Below are 10,225 nucleotides of genomic sequence, written 5' to 3' on the forward strand. Positions count from 1 at the left end.
CTCACTTTTTTCACTCAAAACCTACATGCTTAAGCAGAGGCGCTCAACCTCAACCTTTATTGGCTAACGATAATAATTTTCCTGGATACATTTCAGGTTTAGGCTGCTAAACATATTGCATCCCTCAAATCAAGCGGGGTTATGTTTTTGTTCCATGATTTCACTAAAATAAGGGAGGCCACAAATGCACTATAACGTGTATTGGCTCAACTAAACATTTGAGTTCTCATCGGATTATCTCATACAATATAGCAAAAATTTAAATTATCACTAGATTTTTCTACATTAAACTATTATTTCAAGTTTTTAAATTTTCAAATTTTCCAAATTCTAGCAATTTCATTTTTTCTTTTAAATTTACTTCTTAATTTTAATTTACTTTTACCGACCCCCTACCCCACACTTATTTCATACAATGCCCTCATTGTATGCTAAAACAAATTAAGAACATAAAAGAAGAAAAGGAACAGACTCCCCTGGGTAGTTGTGGCGAGATCGAATGGGGCTGCTACAAGTTGCTTCAAATATTGCTGAAAAACTGGAAACTGGAACTGCTGCTTCTGAATGTGCCGAAAAATAAAATCAAGACCGCCATCTTCAAAAATGTGGTGCAAAATATTGCAAATAAATGCAATGTATAGTATACATAACGTGGGAAAGTGTCGACCACGTCATTTCGTCCAAAAATGGCATCCTCTTCTCGCGATGAAAAATCCCCCACAACATAGGAAAGTGTCAACCATGTCGTGGCAGTCGGGATGATATTTCTTCCTCGCGTCGAAATACAACTCTACGGTGTGGGAACTGCTCATCCATATCATAAGAGTCAAAACATCGTAAAAATGCCAATCTTCAAAACTATCGCTCACGAAATAAATATGCACCCCACACTTATAACAAATTGTGGGTCTCGACTATAATCTTTAACTCTCACACTGATCTCCCTAGCAACAGTCGGACCTAGCTGCTGAACTTATTGTCAGCTTCCTAAGGGCGAAAATTCTGCAGAAATCTAAACAAGCAAAGAGCATCAACATGGAAAACAAACTAAATCAAAGTTTAATTACATACCAAATACAAAAAAAAAACTAAACTAAACACAAAACAAAAAAAAATAAACAAAAGGATCACTCATCATCTCCATCATCATGTGGCTGTGTCCCAGAAGTACCGGCCCCATCATATCGTGACTGGAATGGTGGTGGGTAGGGAACCGAATACTGAAACCCCTGGTGGGCAAAGAATGCGTTCAACGCATCCCCATACCACTGTTGTTGCCTGTCCACATGTGCAACATACTCGCTAAGGTTCTGGACCCTCATGTCAAGACGGTCAATACCCTGAGCCAGGTAGCGCATATCAATCTCCGGCTCAGGTCCCTGCTGCGCTCCCTGAGGAGCAGGTCTACGCCGCTGGACCCGTCTTGGCTGTGGCTCGGCGGCACCCTCCTCATCTGCCACATCATCTGCTCGAACTCTCAAGACACCATCTCCACCCCTCTCCAACACACGCATCGACTCTAACAGCTGAAGACTCATCGGCCTCATGTCATGGAACACCATCGATCTCGTGATCTCACGCGGCAGCAACTGATATGACCGGGCTAAACGCGTGATAAAATGCCCTCCGCGTATCGGGCTGTCCCCCCTAAGTCCCCTGGCCCTCCGTCCCAAATATACAGCCAAAGCAACTGGAAGGTTCAGGTGCCTCCCGGGAGTAACTAGCGCCCATAGGAAATAAAGGTCTGTCGAAGGCACTCTCTCACTGTTCTTGTGATGCGTGAGAGAAATAGAAATCAACCGGTGCAACATTCGGTAGGTAGTAGACCGAATTATCCCCCCTCGCGCGGTAGATGGTGTATAAATTGCCCCTGTAATCTCGGCCCAAAAAGTGTTCTCGTTATAATCATCTGGCCGCTCCGTAAGACAAATAGCAAGGAATGCCAGGAAGTGGACACTCCTCGTCTCATCGGCTGTGTAAATACCCACCCGAGTCGCAAGCTCTATCACGCTGCATTCTCGGCTCACTCCACCTAGTCTGAAAGCAAAGGCTGTCCTGTCATCGAGTGCCTTCCTAGGATCATAGGAAACTGTAACATAGAACTCCAGCAAAAATTCCCGATAAACCGGCTCCTGGATCCGGAACAAACGCGCCCACCCCTGGCACACAAACAAGTCCACACTACTCGCGTCCGAGTGCGTGTATTGCAAAAATCCCTGGATCAATGCAACTAGTCCAGTCCTGGTAGCCAATTCCCAATCGAATGATGGTGCTATATCAATTTCTTTGGTGAGAAGCAAGCTCAAGTTGGTGACATAACGCGCCCGGGTAGCATCATTCAGCGTTTGCGGAAATTGTAAAAAATGATGATCGATCACATCTTCGGGTGGGTTGGTCCTTTGCGTCCTTCGAGCCATAATCTGCACAAATACACACAAACACAAAACCAAACACAATTTCACAGAATTAACAACTTTTTTTTTAAAAAAAAAAAAATAGAGTTGCGTAGGGTCTGTACGCTGGGCGTACATCGGAGTGCACGAATCTGTGTCGGTTCCAGTAGTTCGTTTGCTTATGCTAAAGTCATAACCCAACTGTAAGCAATACACTCAGCAGGGCAAACACATGGCATATCTAAATTTTTAGCTTGCATGGTCCAAAGGCATAAAAAAAACGGAACTACCCAAATAATAAACCACTCTCCTGTTCGTTCCTTATCCATTCAAGATTAGCAAACAATTAACAAGGAAACTTCATAGGGGCAGTTAATCGGATTCTTCAGGACTTGGCGTACGTCCCCAAGCTTCAATCGATGGGTGTGGGACGGGATTAAGATGAAATTAGGTCCAAGGGTTTAGTGTATTAACCGAAATCGGTCCATTCAAGCCCTAATCAACACATACATTTGCAAAATCGGTCCTAATTCAAGAACCCCATAAACCCTAGATTTCGAACCAAGGCTAAATGCAGCTTATTTCATCAAATTAAACACAAATCCATAACATAGAGTAACCGAAATACTTACTTGTGTGTTGGATTTGACAAGAAACGATAAAGAATCGGGATTATTGGAAGGGAGTTGCCGTCACAGTTCGTGTGCGAGAGAGGAGTTGTGAAAAGAATAAAGAAGAAGTCAACGGGTCAAGAGATATACCTGGTCGTCGCTTTACGCAGGGCGTAACCCCATCTCCTTGAAATGTTCATCCGCGATCAGATGTTGAATTACACTTGGCGTAATATAACTTACGCGGGGCGTACGTCTAATTGGAAATTTCTTTTCTTTCTTTAATTTAACTTCCTTTTCTTTTTATTATTTAATTAAGGGACTTAAACTTTAATTATTATTATTATTTAGTTTTTTTTTTTTTTTTTTTTTTTTTTTTTTTTTTTTTTTAATTTCTTCAGCAATGATGACTTCACGATGAGTGATAAAAAATAAAAAATAAATATGAGACGTCATAACCACTTATCTTTGTCGAGATCAAACGACAACGGTTGATCAAAAACCTATGCATGCAAGAATTGGTTTACGAAAATACCCGCTTTCGGGACCCGTTAGAATATTTCCTTTGTTTTCCTTGCACCTTTGACTAGAAGCGGAATAAGAAGTGACCTAACTAGTCAAGAACAGCAAGAGCTCGGTCTTCCACTTAACCACCACAATACGTCTTGCTATACTACGCCTCATGGATTGAGTTGGACAAATCAACAAAGTAGTAGGCTAAGCAGGTCAAGAATTCCCTAATCGCTTTCATTCTCGAAACCCATGCAAAAAGTAAAGTCAAGCAATGTGTACAATCCCGAATTCCTGCAAATAACAAGAACCTTCCCGACAAGTGAAATGATATCATCGAAAATCAAACTAAAAATAAAAACTTACTAAAAACAAACAACAAAATATCAAATAAACTAAATTAATGACAAGCCGCTACCCGGCAGCGGCGCCAAAAACTTGATGTGCACAAAAGTACCCACTAATTTTAATATTTATAACCTAACAAACTTAGACTATCTATGCACTTATAGGCAGTGTACCTAGTCAGATTACAGTATAGCTTAGGTAAGTCGGGTGTCGATCACAGGGAACGGTGGATTAATTTAATATATTTAATTATAGGTTACAGGTCACACGAAAAGAATAAATAAATAAATATCAAATTAATAATTAATTAACTACTCTCGATAAACTAACAGGAAAGCAAATCTCTTTAGGTACTTTAGTTTAGACAAATTACACCTTAAAAACATAGACAATTGCATACACAAATTCATTTATTCATGTTCACCGATTCCTAAAATGATTAGATTCGCGTTCACTATAACTAATCCTTTAGCAAACAAGTTAATTCAAACATTGATCAGTTGGTTAAACTAATATGCTTCCTAGTGTTCAGTTCGTATCAAGCAAGACTTGTAAACTTAGTTAACCAAATTAGACATTTAATTAACCTCTTGTTGACGGTCATCAAACAAGGCTCACACATTAACTTACTTATTCTCAAGTTAATCCTAGTTTCACATTCGTTATTCCTAGACTTATAATCTCGATGGTCATCAAAAATCATAAGAGACAAGAAATCAAGCAGATGTTCCTGCAACTCAATTCACTTAACAATTAACATAAAATAATCATCATTAACACATAAGGATCTTTTAACAAGCTTGGCAAGATAAATTAAACACAAATAAACTATTTAATATAGCAATTAGTCTAATAATCAAAGCTTCATTCAATCATAAACACAAAGTAAAAGGTTTTTACACCCAAGTCAGAAACTAAATACAGAATAGTAACACAATGGAATGCTAAACATGGTCACGTTAACAGCCCATAGGATTACCGACACGTATCTGCTCTCCAACCCTTCCGATCTCCGCTCCCGTTAGCTTAACGGCCTTCCAGCCGCCTTCTAGACCCTCAAAACGGCTTAACAGAAGTTAATTGTCGACTAAATTAGGTTAGAAGTCGAATCCTCCCTCCTGGTTAGCTAAAAATCGACTTTTATAATCTTTGTGGCCGACTTAAGTACGCTGGGCGTACATGGAATTACGCGGTGCGTACTTAAGATTACTACGCGTTTGAAGTTATCTGAGGCCACCCAGTACGCGGTGCGTACCCGTTTATTACGCGGGGCGTACGTCGAATTGAGCTCTACGCGGTGCGTAACGCCACTTTACGCGGCACGTAATCCCTCCTTCAGCATTTTTGATTTCTTTAAGCTCCTAAGTCCGGTTTCCGCTTCAGTCTTTTCTTTTGTGCTTTATTGACAACAAATAGCTGCAAAACATAACTCAAAGCATTATGAGTACTTTTTAGTTCTAAAATAGAATAAATAAGGCCAAAATATTAAGATAAAGTGCATAAAAATATATATAAAAATACACATATCAATTCTTCAAACCTAGAGATATGAGTTGTTACTATGAGTTGATTGTACATTGATTGCACGAAAACGCATTGGTAACTCGATGTTATAAAACGTGCCTTTGTGTATGATTCAACAAGTAGTAGAACAAGCCATATGAGTCGAAGTTTATCCATTCCTTTTACCTTCGGGATAAAAGCGATATCTGTGGGCCCCTCGATGATTTGATGATGACAAATGGAAGTGCTCGGCCGGGCCAGGACTAATTTGATTTGTTCAATTAGTCAGTCGTCATAAATCGGAAATCGGGAAACAACAAATGGACAGAGAGAATGATTATAATCCATGTCTCAGTCCATATGATATCTAGAATGGAGGAATATATGATCCCTTATCTAATGAACAAGTCATCGACAAGGTCAGAGTTCGACAGAAGCTTTTGAGAGCTACGATTGCCAGTCGGTTCCTGAAGTCATACGCAATAATAGTTTTAGACTTATCCAAGTGGGAGACTGTTGGATTAATGTCTAAGTCCATAACTATAATTGGTAAGACTTGACCCGACCCGACATGGTCCATTTGGGTTGCACTTCACCGACACAATTTATATGGATAATCTTTTGAGAATAGTATGTTTATGATTAATATTAATATATTATAAGTTCTAATATATTAATATGGAATCATATTATTTAATTAGTATTGATCAAGAATTAATTTAGAATTAATTAAGTGATCAAAGGGAACTAATTAAATATGGACTCTTATATATATGGAATGGGCCAAGTTCATTTAGGTTGGGCTAAGCTTTCATGGATAGTCTATGGAGTGTTTAACCCATGGATCCTAGGAAATGAAAGGTCATGGGTATTGGGGTTTAACCCTAATCCTCCACACTATATAAAGATGTCCTTGGTTGGTGAAATTGGCACTAGTGTGGATACACTAAGAAGGGCTAGCCAATTTCACTAGAGAGAACCAAGTATCTATATTCTCTAAAGTCTTCCAAGGTGTTTTGGTGATTTGTGATTCCACTTGAGGCTTCCACACTATTGGGGCTAAGCTCTTAAAGCTTGAAGACATCAAGCTACATCAAAAGGTATGTATTCTATCTTGTTACATTCATTGATTTGTATGCTAGATTAGGATAATACCTTGGAAGTTCTTATTTGCATGTATAATAGAGAAAACATAAATCCAAGGTATTTAGGGTTGCATGTACACTTAGGAGTGTTAGAATGCTCAAAACCCAACACTAACGATGCATACATTTATATGTAAGTTTATGTTATGTATAAGTTGATGAAAACAAAGAAATCAAACTATAATGATGTTGTGAAAAAAATAATATTGAAAAAACAATATTTTCCTTTAAAAATTAGAATATATATATATATATATATATATATATATATATATATATATATATATATATATATATATATATACACACACACACACACACTCACATACATATTGTTCTAAAAAAATATACTCACATACATACATACATAAATTAGATAAATAAATAGATACGTACACTTTCTTATACAAATATACATATTTCTTCTTATTATCATCACTTTTCATTATTCATACATTAAATGTATATTATTTTACCTTATTGATGTGTTAAACGTTGTTTTTTGTTCGTTTGTTCATTTGTTTGTGTGTTTAACAAATTCGTTAGGATTATTATCTATTATCATTATGTTTATAATAATTATTATTGTTAGTACTATTAGTATGATTTTTCATTTTTTGTGTTGTAAATATTTAAAACAAAACGATAAAAAAAATTTACGACTTGAATATTGAAAAATAATAAAAATGGGAATAATAATAATAATAATAATAATAATAATAATAATAATAATAATAATATAAAGTTGTTGGTATTTCGTAGTTATTTTGTAGCTATTTTCTTCTGTTGGTTGTCTGTAGCAATTCTGTAGGTAATTACCTACGGAATACCTACAGCCTTCCTTCCGTCGCTATTCCGTAACTATTCTTTAGTTAATTACCAACGGAATACCTACGGATGCGCGTCCGTTGTTATTCCGTAGGTATTCTGTAGCTATTCCGTTATTAACTTAGGGCATCCCATTCCGTAGGAATTCCGTTGGTATTATGTAGGTAATTACCTACGGAAATATTCTGTAGTTATTTTTCTGTGGCAAAACCCTTTGTTTTCTAGTAGTGGATCCATCTCCACCTTAGGGTTCCGGTACACCTTAGAGGGCGGAGGAGAAGCCGGCAAATCATGGGACGATTGGTTCACGTAATAACGGTAATCGTGAAAACCCAATCTTCCGAGTCTACTAGTTTCATTACTGTGTGATTTCTGATACTGATCCCGATCCCGATTCGAGGACATGGTTTTGTTTAGTTATATTCTAGGGTTTGTTTTCTGTGTTTCTTTTTCTTTCTGATATAAGTTTCAATGGTTCATCGACTCTGAAGAAACTAAGTTTATTTATTTTGCATCAAATTTAGGCGTAAAAAAGTTTCAAATCGATCGAAAAAATTAGTTTTTTTCTTTTTTTTTTTTTTTTTTTTTCTTCTGTTTCATTTTCATCTTAGTTTGGCTTTGTTTGAAGGGGGACTAGAAAACTCGAATATTAATGTAAAATTTGTGCATATGTTGATTTTACCATGGTTCTATGTGCGTGATTCATGGATCTGTTGTATGCTGCTATGATTATGTAGGAACAGGAGGACGAACACATTAGTTTTCTTACATAAAGAATTATGTAATAATATGTATTTTGTCAGTTTATAGCAACTTAATTATGAATACAACAATTTATGCACATGTATACATGGATACCATAAGCATAAGCATATGTAGTCTGCATCAATAATTAACAATGATTGGGCAATTTTAAATGGGATTTGGTGAATTAATTATGCATATGTATATCACAAGGCACTTGTATTGGTTTTTGAACTCTTATTTTAATATGAGCTTTCTTATTCTATTGTGCTGCAGTCTTCAAAAGTCAACCAACCGCAGATGGATGGGGAAAAAAAGAAAGGATCAGGTTTGTATGCAATTGGCAATTGCTAGTTTCTGTTGCAAGAGTTTCCTGTAAATATAAATGTTCAATTAGAATTATAGATACACAGAGAACAAGTCACTTAGCACTTCATCCATCCTTGTATGTAAAAGATATACAAAGAAGAAGTTGATTTAAGTTGTGATTAGTTAATTATGTAACTCTCTAATTACTTATATGTACGCCAGTAATGCCTTCTTCTATGGAGAATGGAACAGCCAAAACCCTAGATCGGTCATCAAGGTTTAGGGTTTTGACTTTTGACATCTGGCTTTCTCTTTGGATGCTTTATACTGGTCAACTTATTGTTACATAGAACACTCCCTACAAAAATTATTATAATTAAAAAATATCCGTATATATAGATGCAAAATATCGATTGGAAATCTTGAAAGAATAAGGCGTAAATCGTTTGGTCCGAAGATTAAGGTTTTATTAGGATGAGTGTGATTAAATTTTATTCCAAGATTAGAATATGGTGTGGAAAAAAAATAAACCTTTATACTGAATTTAAATTTTTTGATTCAGGTAACTAGACACAAGAAATGGATCAAGATCAAGGACACCTTGACTCCAGGTTACTAGATATTTTTATTGTTTTTGAATGACATAATTTTTACTTTATAAAAAAAATGTGGGAGAATTGCGGATATGCCCTTGTTAAACATCAAAATATCATATTTGCCAAGTCTTAATATTTTTTAATTTTCTATTAAAACAATCTTGATAAAGTTGCAATTTAACTTCAAACGTCCATCAATTATTTTGCTTGGGTTTTGTGTGTGAGGGATAAAATTGTAAAGTGGGTTTAAAAACTGTGTCAAGGAAAACTTTTACAAGTGATCCATTTCAAGAATTGATTTGTTATCAACTATCATTTGTTTTGCTCTTGATCATTTTGTTCTCCTATAAGTAAAAAGTTTATTTGTTTATATTTTTCAGAATCCCTTTAACTTCGGTCAACGATTTAAATAAAGTTGTGAGTGATGTTGTGTCCATGTCAAAAACGATGGAAAGACTGGGCGCTCGTGTCGAATATTTGGAGGGGGAGTTGCCAAAATTTCTAAAAACGCAACATCTTCCGTCTATTATTCCAAAAAATCTAATCGAACCACAGTTACTTATAAGACCTTTTAGTGAGCATTTTGATCTTCGTAGCTTTTGCTGTTGGCTAGAAGGTGTAGAAGATGCTTTTGATTATTGTTTTGTCCCAGAAGATGAACAAGTAGATGTGGTCAGCTGCAAATTTCTGCCAGGTGGAGAGGCTTCCAAATGGTGGAAACGTATCCAAGATCTAAGCATGCAAGTCGATAAAAAACATCGCATTAATTGGCATCAGATGAAGAGGTTGCTTATGGCTAAATTCATTTCTCCAGATTGTTTGCTAGACAACAAAAAATCCCAAGATTCTTTTTGATGCATTTGGAAGGAAAAGGAAATTAAAATCATGTAGGTTGTTTGCTTGAAAATATTTGTATTCAGTAAGTTTTTATGTATCTGGTGAATTACAAACATATCCTTTTATCTTTTTTTTTTCAGCTCAAAGTAAACCAATTCTTGCAATATCAAACCTCCATAACATCAGCAATGGATATCAATAAAACTTTTGCATATTTGCATATTCTTAATGCTTGTATAATAAGTCGTTGAAAAGCCCCGTAAAAATCGTTAAAAAGTTTCATATCTTTAAAAAAACCCCTGCAGGATGAAAAAATTTTTGTATGGAAAAAAATCCTAAAGATATAATCTTTTTTTTTTTTTTTGTCATTTTCTGTTCAAAGATATAGTCATGACTTTTAC

General features: G+C 36.0%; 1 protein-coding gene across 1 annotated transcript; it reads left to right on the top strand.

Annotated features, from left to right (window-relative positions):
• Window positions 1-8,310: 8,310 nt before the first annotated feature.
• Window positions 8,311-9,990, top strand: LOC111895511 (uncharacterized). The gene is made up of 3 exons (XM_023891597.3): window positions 8,311-8,410; window positions 8,954-9,002; window positions 9,368-9,990. The coding sequence occupies exons 2-3, from the start codon at window positions 8,971-8,973 to the stop codon at window positions 9,840-9,842; spliced, it is 507 nt and encodes a 168-aa protein (XP_023747365.1). The 5' UTR covers window positions 8,311-8,410; window positions 8,954-8,970; the 3' UTR covers window positions 9,843-9,990.
• Window positions 9,991-10,225: the final 235 nt, after the last annotated feature.

The sequence above is a fragment of the Lactuca sativa genome, chromosome 9, assembly GCF_002870075.4.
Source record: "Lactuca sativa cultivar Salinas chromosome 9, Lsat_Salinas_v11, whole genome shotgun sequence".
NCBI lineage: Eukaryota > Viridiplantae > Streptophyta > Magnoliopsida > Asterales > Asteraceae > Lactuca > Lactuca sativa.